The sequence below is a fragment of the Neodiprion virginianus genome, chromosome 2 (genome assembly GCF_021901495.1).
Source record: "Neodiprion virginianus isolate iyNeoVirg1 chromosome 2, iyNeoVirg1.1, whole genome shotgun sequence".
Classification (NCBI taxonomy): domain Eukaryota; kingdom Metazoa; phylum Arthropoda; class Insecta; order Hymenoptera; family Diprionidae; genus Neodiprion; species Neodiprion virginianus.
The window spans coordinates 21,675,207-21,693,302 of NC_060878.1; the positions used below are offsets into that span (position 1 = coordinate 21,675,207).

Below are 18,096 nucleotides of genomic sequence, written 5' to 3' on the forward strand. Positions count from 1 at the left end.
TATTAGTAATTGCAGTCTGTTTATTCTTAATAAGCCGAGCTACGTTCTATCTCATTCTATCTTCGGCTGTAGTAGGCTTATCCCAAATTGCTGTTTCCAAGGAACAAATTATTTCATGGACCTCTATTTTGTGTTTGCTGTAAGAAATACTATGTCTCGGTCCTAGTGCCAAGCTATTTTTAATATACGTTGTCGTATTTCAGTGTTAATCATATAGACAAGCCATTTGTCAGGTATATGATTGGAAGCTGCGCACATTCAAGTTTATGGAGTTTAGTAATGTTTTTGGATTTGACTAGCTGAAATAATGTTTCGGCTCTATTAATGTCTAAGATGAATTTAGTTATCTCTGAGACAGTGCTATTGCCCGATTGAAATTGAGTAGATTTTTTGGTAATTAAAGTTCATAAATTTCTCAGAGATCGATACGGAATACTGATTTTCGCATTGATTACTGTTCGTTGCAATTTGGTAACAGCAAATATAAAAGATCTGTCATTATTAAGATGGGATGGACCTTTGAAAATGATACTAAGAAATTTACGGGTAATGCCTTTTTGTTTGCATTTGAGCAAAATATGTTTTTATTTTATGCCTTAACTAGTTTTTTTTCTGACGGTCCAGATCTTACTAGGGTTGAAGGGGGTTTTGAAGTTAGGACATCGAGTACCATCATCTAGGGCTGGCATGTAGAGGTCAGAACCTTCGACTTCGAAAAAAATTTCCAATCGTTACTTGAACAAGTTCAAGCCAGTATACCTATATTAGGAAAAATATTACTATAGAGTCAGTATCATTATTTATACTACATGTATTGATAAAAATCTGGTTAAATTCATGTAAACATTTCTTGCTAAGACAGTGAAATAAAATAATCTTGTGGAACAAAATATTCAATTCTAGCATGGATTTTTCAGACTTTTCTCATTTTGTTGTAATGCTACCAATAACAAATAAAAATGTAAGTAAGTAAACGATATGTAGAATGAGGTAAAAATAAAATGAATGGTTATTGAGAGACACATAACATGTTTTTGTTTTCATTCTGAAATCTATACATACGTCGTCAAATGTTTGCAAACACTATCCGACTCACATCTTCAGAAGGATAGTTTTTTATTATTCGCTACATTTGAATATAATAAATGATTAGTATAAATGAACTCTGACTGGAGTAACATATATACTTGCATTTCGATACAATATTTTTCACTACGTTTAGGATAAAGTCATAGGAAAGTAAGTGTGTAGATGGGGCATTCAGGATGTCGCGATGCACAAGCCGAAACAGTGTACTTTGTTTCTGCAAGCAAATTTAGACATTGATTAACAAAATTCTATTTTCACAGGAGAGAGAAAATGGAAAATATTACTAGGCAAAATTTTTACAGTTAAAAACACCCGTTTCTACTGATAGTAAACAGAAATTAGGCAACCTAGTTCATTTCGTCACGTTATTGATCGGATATCCATGAAATAAAAAATAAATGAAGTGAACAAAATAAATTTGTCAACTGAATTCAATTATTTCTCTGGGTGTGTCTTATTGAACTTGAACAGTATTGGCCAGAATATATCAACGTTAGGCTGATAATAAATGTTCGTGCACCATAATTACCCTCAACCTTCCTATATTGCACAAATTTGCAAGAGATAATTCATTTACTGGACGAATTCACAGTTTTTACTAGCTTTATTTTACCTCAAATATCAATCATAAATGCGAAATGTACAGATCCTTCTCGATTTTGAGTACGGCCACTATATCGGATGTTTTCAGCCCATGCTCGACATTCAACATTGATAATAACATTTTCTGAAAAAAACGTATTTCTTAACTTTGTACATAACTTTCATGACCCTTAAATTTAAACAAATACATTTTCACGTGAAAAAACAAAGTAAAAACTACCGACAGATTCAGCTGTCTTGTATAACTGCGACTGCTTAAATTAATTTATTTATAATAGTAACGATTTCACTGGTGCCGAGGTCAACGGTAATTTATTATGCAAAGTCACGGAAATGTGGTTAGAGCAGACAAAAACTTTTCATAGTTTTTCATGTTACAGAATAATCCATGTTCTTCTACAAAGAGGATTGGCACACACTGATTAACCTCCGTAACACCGGAAAGCTTCCGTCACATATCTTTGAGTTTTTCAAAAGACGACTCATTTTTATAAGTCTAAAGCTTACAAGATGAGAAAATAAGTGACTATTAACCAGAAGTAATTCAAAGTCTAAGTTTACGAGCCGTACAGAGTAACTATTATGATTTTGTGACGACCGCTGAATGACGCGTTTTTATTTTGGAATTGCAGAGTTACTTTAGTAGATTATTCGTACTTATAGTGATGTAGCATCGCTGAGAAATTGCGCGCAGCAAGTTACGGAACAAGCGTAACCGTTTTTATACTTTGATCTTCGTCTTGACAGCAGTATTTTGAAATAGTTCTCCAAAATAGTTTACCCATTACCCAGTAAAAAGAATCACCAATTTAGCTATTAATTATATAATTTGTAGAATCACACTTACTTTTGGAGCTGGAAAATTGCACGGCTACTAGAGGACTGAGGTAACCAGGCGTATTGGTAAAAGGAAAGTAATAACCAAGAAATCCATGGTGTGTCGGGTAGTATTTAATATCGCCTATCATTTCACGGTCAGCTGGATTTTGACCTTGACAAGAAACCCACACCACATTGAGCTATAGGTAAAAAGAATGTTCATGGTATCATCATAAAATTTATCATATTTATAATCAGTATTGTGAAAATTGTAGTAGGAAGAATTCCTATGAGAGGGTATCGTTTCAACTAGTTTGTTTCTCCAATTGGTTTTCCTACAAGTTCGTTTCTCACACATTCAATTATCAATTTCGTACATTTTATTTTAATTTAATGTAATTTAAATTATTTGACCGCCACTTATAGAAACGAATACGTTTCTTTGTCACTTTAGAAAATTTTTATCTAATTTAATTTAATTTAAATTATTTGATCTTCACTTGTAGAAACGAATATGTAGGATCGCAACCTGTAGCAACGAATCTTTCGAGGCGAATCAGGAGAAACAAACGTGTACGATTGCCACTTGTAAAAACGAACTTATAGGCATGTGCATTGTGGAAACGTACTAGTATAAACGGTCCTTTCCCATTCCAATTATTAATTGCTTTTGCGCGTACGCACACACACACACACACACACAAATACACATTTTGTAAAGGCCGCCACTTTTGATTAAGGGGTGCCCTGGTCGATTTCGACGTTCTTCAACATATCTCCAAATATCAAAGTCCACTTATCTCAAACGTGAAAAACTGCTTGACAACCCTATTCTATACGCAATTTGAACAAAACACTCCAAAGCATTTTCATTTGACATTTCTTTATTTCTGCATCGAATTAAAATGCGTTGGAATGTTTTTGTTGGATGAGATACGCACCTGGGTCAAAAGTATTGTAAGGAAGCAGAAAGTCCCCACGGAAAGCGTCAAAATTATGGTAAGGCAGAGCGAATCACTTGTGGAAAGAGCGGACAGTCGATAACGTTAGTCAGCAAACCTATCAGATGATAGGTGAAGTCAATGACGTAAGGTAACGGAATCATCGGATGTATGATAAAATCAATCCGAGTAGGCATAACTTTCAAAGATAACGTTGCCATTTTTATGACCTAGCCGATAACTTCAGCAGCACTCTCTTATAGACCTATAGAGATAGACTGCGCGGTCTATGCACTGAGCTGAAGCCATAATCAGAAAGAGAGAGCAACCGCTGCATTCGATCCTGTCACTCAATCGGTGACTTAGCGAGGGAAACACGACTTATACACGTATACCTCTTCGCTGGCCTTATTGCAACTCTTACCATAGTTCTTACACGCCACATTGTTTTATTAGCCAAGCTCATATCTATGAAGCGCTGAGCAGCGTATATATAATTTTCCACATTCGACCGTTGTATCTTTTAACCTTAGCCCTCATATAAAACCCTTAAGTTACAATCGCAGCTGCAATAACTCAAAGTAACAAATGCTTGCTATATATTTCAAACTTATCACTTAATTAAGATAATTTCATAGACTGATTTGAACAAACGTTGAACGAGGAATCATGGACTGTTCACAAACAGAGAAGCCCTTATTCCCAGCAGTAGGGATAGCTTTTGTTTTAACCGTGATGGAACCGATTAGCGCTTCATCGCTTGTTTCTCTGAACTAATCTGTTGAAATATGCGTAATTTTGTATGCTACATCGAGCTCAACTGTATGGTGTGTATGCGTATGAGTGTGAGAAGGATGCGCGCGCAACGCGAAAGGTGTGAAAGAGTAAGAGACGAATGGCGAGTAGAAGAGAGCTAATCAACGCACCTGTAAACGTAATCTTAAAGAAGAGATACAATCATTTCAATAAAAGGAATAAATATCATTTACTAATAACCCTGTTAAATTATTGAAGTGTCTAAAATAATTATTTATGTTGCCCCAGACCTCATTTTCTAACATAATCATCACGCGCTAACACCCCGCCAAGACACCACTGATTAATCACAAACTTTGCCTTCAAGTAATTCAACAGTTTCAACCATAAAGCTTATAGACATGGAGGGGATTAATGAGCTATGTCACGGCAGCTGATGAAAATTATGGAAATAGTCATCAACGATAGGCTCATGTGGTGGGTGTAGTTAAAAAAATAGTTACCTTCAAATTTCAGTGGTATCAGGAGAGGAAAGTTCTGCTGTGATAAACTAGTAAAATTCTGACTTGAAATGAACTTTGAAGAATTGAATCCGTACAGGCTTTATGAAAGGAAAGAAAATATGGGAAAAATGTGCAAAAGGTCTTCCACAAAGATTGATTTTGAGCCCGCTCCTTTTTAACGTATATGTATAACGTACTGCAAGCCCAAATGAAAAAAATCACTCCACGAGCAGAATACGTTCCATGTGCAGCTCACTCGCTAAATCGGGGAGTCTGCTGCAGAGAGTTCAGAAGAGGGTTGTATATTCTTTGCACTGTTGCAGGAACTTCACCGTTATTTTTCACAGCGTCGACACATCGTTGGGAAATTTTATCATCTGAATGTTGATCTAAGCAATGTTCAAAGCAAGCAGTTACAGTCATGAGCTTGTCGGCGACGCGCTGGTCAGCTCGCTCAGATGCTTGCAGGAGCCTATACGAATCCTGGGAAGAAATTCATAATGCACTCCTTTACATCGAAAGCGGTAAACAACAGAAAGCAACAGTTAAATGCTAAGCTGAAGGCAGCCGATTGAAGCTTGAGCGTTTGTAAACCGCTTTCATGACATTTTTTTAGAGTTCTCTGCTCAAGCCTTTCAGCGTAGTGAATAAAGCTTTATAAGCTATGAATGTTGATATACACAACGTTTTCCAGCTCTACGATTCGCTGATCGCTCTAGTTTCTGACACTCGTGAAAAATTTGATGAAATAGAAGAGAAGGCAATGAAGATATCCGTGGCTCAAGAGTTCGAAGACGAAACCAAAAAACAAAAGAAGGGAAAGCTCCGACCGGACCAGTCTGAAGAAGGAGTACATATAACTGGCAGAGAAACACTACGAGTCTTTACATTTTTTGCCATCGCTGATAGGCTTCTGTGAGAGCTTCGAAAGCGACGAGAGGTGTATCATCGATTTTACGAAAAGCTTGCATTTCTCACAAATCTAAGGAACCTCAGCACGAAAGAAGTGAGAGATAAAGCAAGTGCGTTGAAGAATTGCTACGTTGCTGATCTCGAGCAGAATTTTGTCAAGGAATGTCTTAAACTCCAGTTTCATTTATCTGTGACTCGGAAAAACCGAGATACTGCGTTGACTTTATCGAAGTGGCTGCAAGAGGAAGACTTACGTAACGAATATCCAAAAGTTAATATAGCGCTACGTATTTGCGTTTGTACTCCTATTATACACTGTTCTGGCGAACGTAGCTTTTCGTGGTGACGACCAGTGAAAAACATTTGCTTTCAACAATGACTAGAGATCGACTGAATGCACTTGCTATCCTGAGCATCGAGGCACAAGTATTGGGATCATTGAATTGTGATGATCTAATTGGTACTTTTGCAAACAGAAGAGCTGGGCATGTGAAAACTGGATACATGTAACCTAGAACCCTACTTCAGCTATTAAGAAAAACTAAGAATAATCATTTTCGATCTGTCAGGCATCGTATTTCATTTCACCTATCCCACGTCTGCGTGAAAAGGGGGCTTTTTCGCGCAAGCCTAGGGCGGTGGTTAGGCTTAATTCACCCCTGTCTCAAGCCGTCCATCTTTGAAACCAAAATACACCAAATTAAATTAGGTACATGGGGTGGTGTTCTTGCAAAAATCCTGGGTGGGAATAAAGTGCGAAGGTTCTTAGAAGTTTGTTACCATTCACGAAACAACCTGATATCCAGATTGAAATTTTCAGAGTGTATTGGGACATGGTCGACGTCCAGTACCTAACGGTATAAACAAATAAAAAGAAAAGCAAAAGGAGGGTCCTTGGTCGCTCGGGCAGTGTGGCCGGTTGGATAGAGAGAGAGGGCTGGATATTCTATTCTGTATTTTTCACTATTACTGGACACGTATTACGGGTCGCACGGGAGCACTATTACTTGCATTACCTGAACAAGGGATTCGTTAATTATTGTAGATGCAAAAAAATTATCATGTAAACATTGTAAATACTTCAAGTTTATTATATTTTGTTATTTTTTATTCACTGTATATCTATTTCACACGTGCACTATATGGAAACGGAATAACACATTTACGATAACCTAAACAGACCACCCATAACCTCTGTATTTTGCCCAATTGTAAACAATCATCGTACGCCTGCGTTATCTTCAACGCATGCGCATCTCCTGTCTGGTAATAATGAGAGAGATAGAAGCATTGCCTCTTTCTCAATCCAGCCAGCCATGCGTTTCTCCGTGTATTCACTATAGGAAAGGCCCCTCTATGTCCAATCATGATAGTCCCGCGAGAAATCGCGACACTTTCTGTACTCCACTTACTTTTTCATTAATTCCACCCTGATACAGAAGATATTAATATATTGAACAGAAGAAAATTATACTTTACACAAAAGAGAACCTTTTAGAAATTAAAATCGTAGAATTATTAAACTCAGAAGCTCCGAGACTTAGTCACAGTTATGTGACTGTGATAAGTCATAACCGTCAATTAATTCAACAATTGTTCACCTTACTATTGAGAACTTGAATGAAATTGTGTACATAAATGTGTATTTAACCCAAGTGTTGTTACCAATAATTATTTCAATCACACATAGTGATAGATGGCACGACGCAACTAACAAACTTTTAGATATAGATGAGCTGAACGGAAAAACCTAATGAGCTTAACAGCAGATTTTCGAGATTTATACCCATCGAAATAGGTGATTCAAGAATACAACTAAGTCACACAGCGAATCGGAATCGACTCACATCTTTTCTCACAGAACCACACGCCATTAAACACTCTAGACAAAGGTTTATGTTTTAGTTAGATGTTGGTAATAATATGAATAATAGAATCGCTCTCTAGAATTGGCTATCCACCTACTGTCTTCAAATTTTGGTATGCAAATCAAGGATTTACTGTAAAACAAAAAAAAACGCGTTTATAAACAGGTTTATCTCACGGACAAATCTATTAAAATGACACTTCTTGTGTGGCTAGTATGAAATTGTACCGGTGTGACTTTTTAGGGAAAGCCTTCTTGCTGCGAAAGAAATATCTGCTTATCGTAAACCTCGAGACGAAGACTTTTCATGAACCCGCGATAGAAAAACTAAAAAATTAAAAAAAGATTCCTTCGAAACTTGTGTCTCTTCATTGGGATTTCACGACTCTAGAACATTTCTTCGTTTCCGATTTTTATCGTGCACTTACATTTGAAAAATTAGTTGATTTTATCTTATCCCTGATATTCGGTGGCATGTCCAGGGGTAAAGGTTTATTTCCATTGTAATAAGACGGTACCCATCCATATATCTGAAAAAAGAAATTATAACATGCTTAATAATTGATTCATCGTATCAATTGCATACTGAAAATTTCTGTTACACAAGAATGCCAGAAAGTGCATAGTTAAGCTAAGGAACCAGCCGTGCGCCCAGCTGATCATGAGAGCATCTTTTGTTTACGAAATTATTGTAATTCCTAGTTCACGTCAAGCGACCTCAATGTTGTATGAAAACAGTCTCACGATTGCTGATTTTACTCCTCACTCTTTCCAGAATTGCGCAAAGTAAGTTAGCTTTGCACTTTTTGACTCCTAAAATGCGAGAAACGTGGGAATAGTAAAACGTGTGAAAAAACCACACATTTCCTGACGACTTTCGGGATATGACTTTCCTGAATTCTGTTACAAAAAAGAGTGATGCACCGTCGTAATTTGAAACCTTTCCGTTCGTTTGCTGATTTGATATAGGGAGAAAAAACTGAGTTTGTACGGTCAGTAGAGGTAAGAGTACTACATGATCGTAAGAAGTACATTTCATTGATCAATATTTTGAGTAACATGACTGATCATCTTTTTCGAAGTAATATGCAATCATGGCATTGATTAGTTGCACAAATCAGCAGAATTCAATGATCATCATAAAAACTAACCTTGTTCAACTTGATAAAAAAACATGGCGTTGAATTGTCATAACCATAGTTACCACCCGGGGAGCAGTCACCCCAACCGGTAACGTCAAAAGCGCACACAGTTTTTGCCGAAACTGGTTGGATATTGGTACAGAATCTCTGGTTTTTACCTCGTGTTGGTAACAGCGAACTATTTACGTACACTGAAAATAGAAATAACGAATTAGATTCTTTGATAGTGATTTGTGATTTACCATAATTTAGCTTGCGATTCAATTGTTTACGGTGAGGCTTTTTCCATTCGTGTCGATTTTATATCGAGTCCCGCGAAGCCTGGAATAGTAATCGTACCTCGAAATGAATGGTGACTAGTTACTGGCAATATCATGTTTTATCTGCAGATGAAGCTTATTAGAATTGACAATGGCATGACAAGTAATCTTAACCAAATGCAATTATAAAAGCACGTTCCTAGCTTAAAACCCTTATATGAACGTCATATTGAAAAAACACTGATAATGGTCATTATCAATACGACTAAAACTTTTAATAAAAATTCATCTGCACGCGTTGAGTTTGATTCGACCATGTCTTTCACATAACCCCGTAAAAATTTTATCACAACTACTACCAAAACTTTAAAGTAACGTATGTCTAGAGCGTATAATGCAATCCTAACTGAAACCATTATACGCAGGAAGTCGTATGCCTTCCGAATTGAAAGCTATTCGGAACACAGGTCATCGATTGAAGAATTGCATAATATAAATTTCAGATAATTACTAGTATTTACAATACAATATTGCACATTCATGCTGTTTTTTTATTTCGTAATTCAACACAAATCGTTTAGAATGCAGCATTAGCAACAAACAGAAATTCCATCAAGAGCTGATTGTATGGTATTAAAATTTTTGAATCAAATCACACGCTTCAGTACAAAGTTGTGTTTTGATGAATCGATTTACATCAATTTTCATAGTTAGAGTTCCTAAATTTACTTCTAAATCTATGCAATGTGAGCACACAAAAATATTTTTCATTTCATAGTACGAGAAATAGTGGTAAAAATAATTCATACCATCCAGAAATTTGTCAATTCTTTTCTTCCATGTTTTGACGTCACTTGAATTACTCGTGTTGTACCAGACCAAAGATCCCTGATTTATATCATCCGAAATCGGACGAAAACCAAGGCCTGAAAATGAAGAAGGGTTGAAACGAAAATGTATATTTCAAATAAACACTATTTATTTTAATGTTGCTATGGGAATTTTTTTGCAAGAGATGACTCGTTTTATTGAAACATAAAGTAAGTTGCATGCATGGGCGTAATTTTTTCTTGGCCTGAACACTTGTTGTGCCTCAACTATCGTTATTGAGTTCATTCTTGATAACACTTTGCCTAGTTTGTTATCAACTTCTATTTATAGTTATCCCAAACCATGTCTAAAGATACTGTTATTGAAATGAAATACTTCAAGTAAAGGTAGTGATTCTCTACCAAAAAATTTAACAAAATTGACCATACAACACAACTTTGATACTTATTTTAAAATCATGCCTTGCTTCTCGACTAAAATACTATCATCATATCTTACCAGGGCTTGTACCAATGAGACTATCTTCTAATATGTATGTTGGTCGTTTCAAATCAATCGATAGCATCAATCCTTTGTAGCAAATCGCACAGAGTATTACTAGCACGGTGAAGAAGACCAAGTAGAAAAGACCGACAACACCTAGTAGAATTTGTTGAAAGGTTATACATCAAAATTCGTGGACAGTATCTACTTAGGTATATTAGATTATGATTGTTATATATTGTATTTTTTTCTTATTCGCCCAACATTTCAAGCAAAAGCTTTCCTATATAACTAGAAGACTTTTACGCAGATGGACTTTTAGGGTAAATATTTGTTTTATTGCATATGGAAAATTGACATAAAATATAAGAATTTAGAGATAATTAAGTCACTGTTATAATCTTGTCTACAATAATTTGAAATTATGATATTTCTCTACGCATTATCTGAATATTTATAATATAAGTAGGAATTAGTATAGTACATTTATAAACTGTACTGTCTACTCTTAGATATTTGAAAGTGTTAAAAAATGATAACAATAAATAAGATGTTCGCGCAACTTTATTAATATTATGTTAGTTTGTAAAGTTATAACAACAAATATTTTAGTTTCGTTATATTCGTATGTTGTACCTATTTACCACATATAAGGTGACTAAAGGGTCACAACAGTAGATTTACTTTCTTATTCCACATGACAAATAGTTCTACGTTATAGTAATTCAAATTAAGTACTTATTGTCCGCGCCAGAAATTCGTGGGCCGATACTCGAATCGGCAGTTACGTACGTTCGCTTGGCCGGTAAGGGCGCAGCGCAAGTTAGTTAGTCTTGAGCGCTCGAATAGGTAGGACGTGTTAGGTTTTCCTTAGCCACGTGCGTCGATTATTTCGTTTCGCGTAGTTTTAAGATTTATCCGTTTAAGTTAGTCGGGGGAGACGCGGTTCACCCTCCGGTTGGACCGGAGGTGCCCGTCTCCCGGGCGAGCGTCATCGCGGCGACATACATTGTCGCCCGAACACTTCAGCGTTGGTTTCCCGAGACGTCGGGACCGCTGTTTGCACGGCATTGGGCCACCCTGACGCTGCCCATTCTCCGCTTCCACGTTAGCGTTGGAAGTTGCGGTTCATGGTTTACTCATACGAGTACACGGCATTGGGCCATCTTGCACGCTTCCCATGACCCGCTTCCACGTTAGCGTTAGAAGTTGCGGAGCACGGTTTCTCATGGAGACTTAGATAAGTTGGCTTAAGATTATTGAATGATCATTCAATCTAGTTGACAAGGAACGCACAAGCGACTGTATTATCCTGTATTATGATAATCTGATTTCCAGTTAATGAACACTTGTCTTGCTTCGGCTTTTCCCTCTGCACCGTGAGGGTTTTTATGCCAAAGCAAGCGTCTTGTCTTTCCCGCGAAATCGTGTTATTTATTTATTCACCCTCTCACTCACTCATCCCATCCCGATTGAAGTTAGAGAAGAACTCTGGTCGAACGATCTAAACATAAGAAGTTTTGTAAAAGTTATTCTCAATATAAATATTCGAAGGAGCAGAAATTGTAAAATATATATTAAACTTTAATATTCTCTATAAGAAGGCGTGACAAAGTGGGTAACACTTATACTCTCTGCTACTGGGGTTGAGAGAAATTCTAAAACTTTATACGGAAAACGGCCAAGTAGTATAGGAAAGGGGGTTCTGAGTACAAACACCTTCTTTACCGACCAAGCCGCTCCGCGCAGCCCAGACGCAAACCCTTTTCCGTGATGGCCTCACAGTCCGCCGTACTGGCTTGCGACATTCTCCCCAGACTCGAACCCTTTTCCGCGATGACGTCACAGTCTGCCGTACCGGCTTGAGGGCGCAGCAGGGGCGAGAACTTTTTTACCGTCCCGCATTCCTTTTCCACGTTATCAACCACGTGATGACCTCACAGTCCGCCGTACTGGCTTGCGACATTCTCCCCAGACTCAAACCCTTTTCCGCGATGACGTCACAGTCTGTCGTACCGGCTTGAGGACGCAGCAGGGGCGAGAACTTTTTTACCGTCCCGCATTCCTTTCCCACGTTATCAACCACGTGACATTCCAAAATTAATAGTTCCGAGAATTGTTTTTTATCCACTCGGATATCGCTGATGTGTAACATCAACCACCCCCACATTCCTTTCCCACGTTATCAACCACGCGACATTCCAAAATTAATGATTCTGAGAATTGTTTTTCACTCATTCGGATGTCGGTTTGATATCAACCACGTGACATTTTTTTGGCTTGTAACTGCCGTGTGAACTCAACGATGAATTTTGGACGGGTTCAGACAAGACCGGAGTGCAAGGTCGGCCGATAGCTGCGGTACATTCAGAGCCAAGGATCTGTGGTGTTGGGTTACTATCGCTCAGGGAATGCTAAAAGGTGCGCGCGCATACACAAACATACGTACAGCTGCCCTATAAAAAGGACGCTCATCACAGCAAACGATCATTAAGTCACAACTTGTCAAGTATACGTGAGGAAAAAGCTCAAGATGGAATCCGCGAAGTGTTTGAGATTGATCGATATTATGGAATCGGCGTTCAAGATTTTATCTGAAAACTCGTCGCCGGCAGAAATTGGAAAATGGATTCGATTGGGAACCCAAAATATTAGGCTTCTGAACAAAATTTTGCGAAAGGCTTCATCGATTGGAGAAAAGATGAGAATTATCACAACGATCGGACTCTTGAAAGCGCTCACGGAAAAATTCAAACGACTTCAGAAAACGGGTGGAGGTACGCGGAAAGTAAGAAGAAGCGATCCAGTTCACTGGGAAGATTTGGAATCAGCTTTCGAGGAGAGAATTCGAACTGGATCCATCGTCAATTTAAAGCATAAAGATGTGGAGAGATTTCTAGAAGACGCAAAGGTACTAGCTGTGACGAGACTAAAAAACGCTCTGAAGAAAGACAGGAGCTTGAAAGCCAACGTTATCCTGGCTGGTAAATTTGAAGTTAGAAAAGATAATCGCACGGTGGAAGAGATCAAATTTTTTAATACGAGAAATGAAATCATCCTCCAGACAACGGATATCAACGAATGGTTCATCGAAAACGCGACGGAGCGTTTGTTGAAAAAGGTGGAAGATTTCCAGGAAAAGGATTCAGGCTGGTCGCTGACTGAAATAATCAATTTGACTGTGAATATCAACAAATACCTGCCACTACGAGGCGGTGTCTTCACATACACACCACTACCCAAAGATATTCAAGATAAGAAGGCTGTCGTCAACATCCGTAACAGCGACTCTTACTGCTTTCTTTGGTCGGTCACCGCAGCTCTGTTCCCAGCCGACAACAACAATCCCAGTAAAATTACTTCATATCCGCATTTCAGCTCAGTGCTACAATACGACGGTTTGCATTTTCCAATGTCTTTAGACTAGATTCCAAAATTTGAGAAACTTAACAAACTTTTAATCAACGTTTATGGTATAGATAGTACGGAAAAACAAAAACGCAGTGAAATCGTACCCATTTATTTGAGCCGAAACAAGTCTGACAAACCTGTAATTCATCTTTTAGCGATGGAAACTGAAATCACTGACGATGATGATGATGATGATGTCGATATGGAAAATTATGAAAAAAATAGAATCTTTCATTTTACTTGTATTCGAAATCTGTCTCGATTAACAAGATCTCAAATTTCTAAGCATAAATGTCGTACTTGGTTGTGCGATAGGTGTCTGTCTCATTTTAATTTCGAAAGATGTTTGTTGAAGCACCGAGCTGATTGCATGAATTTAAACAAAACCAAAGTTATTCTACCTACAGATGAGGAAAAAATACTCAAATTCAAAAATTTCAAGCACAAAGAAACCGTTCCATTCTGCATTTACGCGGATCTCGAATGTTTACTGGAACCTACGCTCAAAAAGATGGGTACAAGAACAATTTATCAGAAGCATCTTCCGTATCGTATAGCTTACTATCTACATTGTGCGTTTGACGATTCGCTTTCAAATTTCAAAATTAATCGTGGAGAGACTTGCGTTCAATGGTTTGTGAACGAGTTAGCGCAATTGGCACATTCGTCAGAAGTTTATTTCAAAACTGTTGTACCGATGGAACCGCTCAATTTCAATCAAATCAACGAATTTCACTCAACAACAGTGTGTCACATTTGTGAAAAACCGTTTACACTCACAGACGTGAAACATCGTGATCACTGCCATTTCACGGGAAAGTACCGTGGTGCTGCTCACCGAGGTTGCAATCTAAATTACCAAAATTCGCACATTATCCCAGTGATATTCCACAATCTGTCGGGTTACGATTCACATTTTCTGATCAAAGCACTGGCTACATCGTTCGAGGGCACAACTGAGCTCCTACCCGTAAACAAAGAAAAGTACATTTCATTTACAAAATTCGTTAAGGGAACGGATATAAAGTTTAGATTCGTAGATTCTTACCGTTTCATGCCCAGTAGTCTTGAGAAATTAGCAACGTATCTCGGTGATGATCAGAAAACAATAACACGTAAATTTTATCGTAGCTCAGATAAATTTCAGTTATTGACCAGAAAAGGAGTGTTCCCGTACGAATACATAGACAGTTGGGAGAAGCTCGAGGACACACGGCTACCATCCAAACAACAATTTTACTCAAAATTAAATGATCGGGATATATCAGACGACGACTATGCACATGCATGTAAAGTTTGGCAAACTTTTAACGTTCAAACTTTGGGAGAGTATTCGGACTTGTATTTACAGGCGGACGTGTTTTTACTGGCTGACGTTTTTCAAAGTTTTCGACAGAATTGTTGGACGACGTACAAACTGGACCCGTTACATTACTACACAGCGCCTGGTCTGTCGTTTGATGCAATGTTAAAATGTACAGGCATCGAACTCGAGCTTCTCACCGACATAGACATGGTTATGTTTATCGAAAAGGGTATTCGAGGTGGTGTGTCACAGTGTTCGAACAGATACGCAAAGGCCAACAATAGATATATGGGAGAGGAATTCGATCCTGAGCTCGAAGAATCTTATCTCATGTACTTTGACGTTAATAATTTGTACGGTGCTGCTATGAGCTTTGCTCTGCCATACAGTTCCTTCGAATGGTTATCAGACTTCGGACAATGCGACGTTCTTACCATCTCGGACGATGCGGAGTTTGGTTACATACTGGAGGTGGATTTGGAATATCCTGAGGAACTGCATGAAATTCATAAGGATTTACCACTGTGTCCGGAGCACTATATACCTCCGATCTCGAATAGTAAGCAACCGAAATTGACGCCCACGCTACTTTCCAAGAAAAACTACGTTGTTCACTATAGGGTTTTGAAACAATGCTTACAATTAGGCTTAAAATTACTCAAAATTCACAGAGTTCTCAAATTCAGACAAACCCCGTGGCTCAAAAAATACATAGATTTGAATATCGATTTGCGCAAAAAATCTCACAACGAATTCGAGAAAAATTTTTCCAAACTGATGAACAACGCAGTTTTTGGCAAAACAATGGAAAATGTTAGGAAGTATAGAGATGTCAGACTGATCACGAAATGGGATGGAAGATACGGTGCTAGAGCTACCATAGCCAAACCCAATTTTCACAGCTGCACCGTTTTCGACAAACATATAATTATCGTTGAAATGAGTAAGACGAAAGTCAAGTTGAATAAACCATTCTATGCAGGTTTCTCCATCATGGATCTGGCTAAAACATATATCTACGATTTTCATTACAATTACATTAAGCAGAAATTCGGCAACCGAGCAAAATTAATGTACACGGATACCGACAGTTTGATTTACAATTTTACCGTCCCCGACATATACGAACACATGAAGGAGGACTTGCACAAATTCGATACGTCTGATTATCCGCTTGACAACGTTTACGGAATACCTCGAGCAAACAAAAAAGTTCTCGGCTTGATGAAAGATGAGAATAATGGAAAAATAATGCTGGAATTTGTAGGATTAAGAGCTAAACTGTACGCATTCCGAGTCTTGGGAGATGAGAAAGACAATAAACGTGCCAAAGGTGTCAAAGGATCAGCGTTGAGAAAAATAACTTTCAACGATTATTTGGAATGTGTTTTGAACCGTGAAAATCTATTCTCAAATCAGCATTTGATATTGAGTCGAAAGCACGAGGTATACACCGTAGAACATCAGAAAGTAGCACTGAGCTGGAATGACGACAAGCGGATCGTGTTTCAAAATACAACCGACACGCTTCCGTGGGGCTACAAGCCTACACCTTAGCTTTGTAATTTATAACTGTACCATGATGTATAAAATATTATTATTATGTAGGATAGTGAATAAGAACGCTCCAAAATATAAGAAATTGTACAACGATGCATATGTCTGTCGATTGTCTAAAAAATAAAGACGCATACTTGTTGTGTGTTGGATATAAAATAAAGAGGGACATACGTTTTTACAAAAAAATTCATTTATTCAAATGTTACATATCCGATTCGTTTATCCAACTGTTGTGTGTATTGTCAAAACCTAACCATTTAACGTATATTTTTCTTCCGCGCTTCTTGAGCACCTTCTCCACCAGATAGATATTCGGATGTTTAACCTTGAGGATCTCTTGTTCGTAGAAACCACCAGCGATGGGTTAATCTCGGTAGTCTTTGAGCTTGTACGTCACAGGATGAGTATTTTCCACTCGACTTATCGTGAATATTTCAGTCGTCCAATTGGGAGTGTAACCTTTCTCGAAGACATTTTTGAATTTGCTGATTCGAACTTTGTCGCCGGATTTGAACTTTGCCGATACGGTACGTATCGCTCGAAGCCCTCCGTACGCCTGACGTAATAACAGCCTCTCGTTTGCAACGGTGACATCCGACGGTTTCATTCTTACGGTTCGGTTTTTGGTGTTGTTGTAAGCCGAAACCAAATCAGATAAGATATCGAGCCACTTGTAGCTTCCTTGCATGCTGAACCGTGTCCACATTTTACCTTTCAGCGTGCGATTGAAACGTTCACAGATCAAAGCCTTCAAATTACTGTACGTGGAGTAAAGTTTGATTCCGTAACGTGTCATGAGCGATTCAAATTTCGAGTTGTAAAGTTCCGTTCCTCTGTCAACGTGTAAATTTTTTGGTACCCGTCCTTGAACAAGCACAGATTCCGTTGCCTTCGTAACATCATCTCCAGACTTGCTCTTTATCGGTACAGCCCACGCATACTTTCAAAAGATATCAATGACTTTGAGCATGTACTTGTAACCTTTGTTTTGTCCAGCGTATGACGTCATATCAACAAGATCCGCCTGCCAGGTCTCGTCGATGCCGCGCACGTCTACACGACGACGCGGGTAATTCCGGCGTGCAGGCTTATGCAGTTCCGTCACCAGTGCTTGCTTTTCCTCGTTCATATTCCAAAGCTCTTAGTCGGGTGTCCAATTTGGAAATGTTATCAGCGTTTCGAATCGACAGGTCTCTGCCTGTTTCAAAGTCTGTGTAAAAGGTATCCAAGGCTTTCTCCCTGGTGAGCTCTAAAGCTTTGATCATTTGATCGAGGTTGTCTTTTTTTGTTTTTGCAACACGCTGAATTTTCGTCTGAAGATTTTTAAAGTTACAGCATTGTTCTGCTCTGCGGGATCTGCGACATTGCACTGTCTCTTGTTCCGTATATTACGCTTCGACTGCCATGACTTTGACGTTGATATAAGCTGAACTTTGTATAACTTTTTTGACTTGCACGTATCGTGTAAGACTGACGAGTCTGCATCGGATGCGTTGAGCTTATATATATATATATATAGTCCGATAGATCGCAAAAATTTGGAAACGGTGCGCACTGCGTTCTGCGCATCTCGGAGGGAAAAATGACGTCAGAGACGACTGGGTCCACCCTTT

General features: G+C 38.3%; 1 protein-coding gene across 2 annotated transcripts in view; it reads right to left on the bottom strand.

Annotated features, from left to right (window-relative positions):
* Positions 1 to 1,064: 1,064 nt before the first annotated feature.
* LOC124298819 (sodium/potassium-transporting ATPase subunit beta-2-like) overlaps positions 1,065 to 18,096 on the bottom strand; it is a 69,511-nt gene continuing 52,479 nt past the window's right edge. Inside the window, exons 2-8 of one of the 2 annotated variants that reach the window (XM_046751343.1) lie at positions 10,222 to 10,362; positions 9,702 to 9,818; positions 8,642 to 8,823; positions 7,919 to 8,020; positions 2,540 to 2,711; positions 1,703 to 1,816; positions 1,065 to 1,303 (exon numbers count right to left, since the gene is read on the bottom strand). In XM_046751343.1, the coding sequence (XP_046607299.1) occupies positions 1,704 to 1,816; positions 2,540 to 2,711; positions 7,919 to 8,020; positions 8,642 to 8,823; positions 9,702 to 9,818; positions 10,222 to 10,362 (827 nt within the window). In that variant the 3' untranslated portion in view covers positions 1,065 to 1,303; position 1,703. The remainder of the gene's footprint in view (positions 1,304 to 1,702; positions 1,817 to 2,539; positions 2,712 to 7,918; positions 8,021 to 8,641; positions 8,824 to 9,701; positions 9,819 to 10,221; positions 10,363 to 18,096) is intronic. The other variant, XM_046751344.1, reaches the window with a different exon arrangement.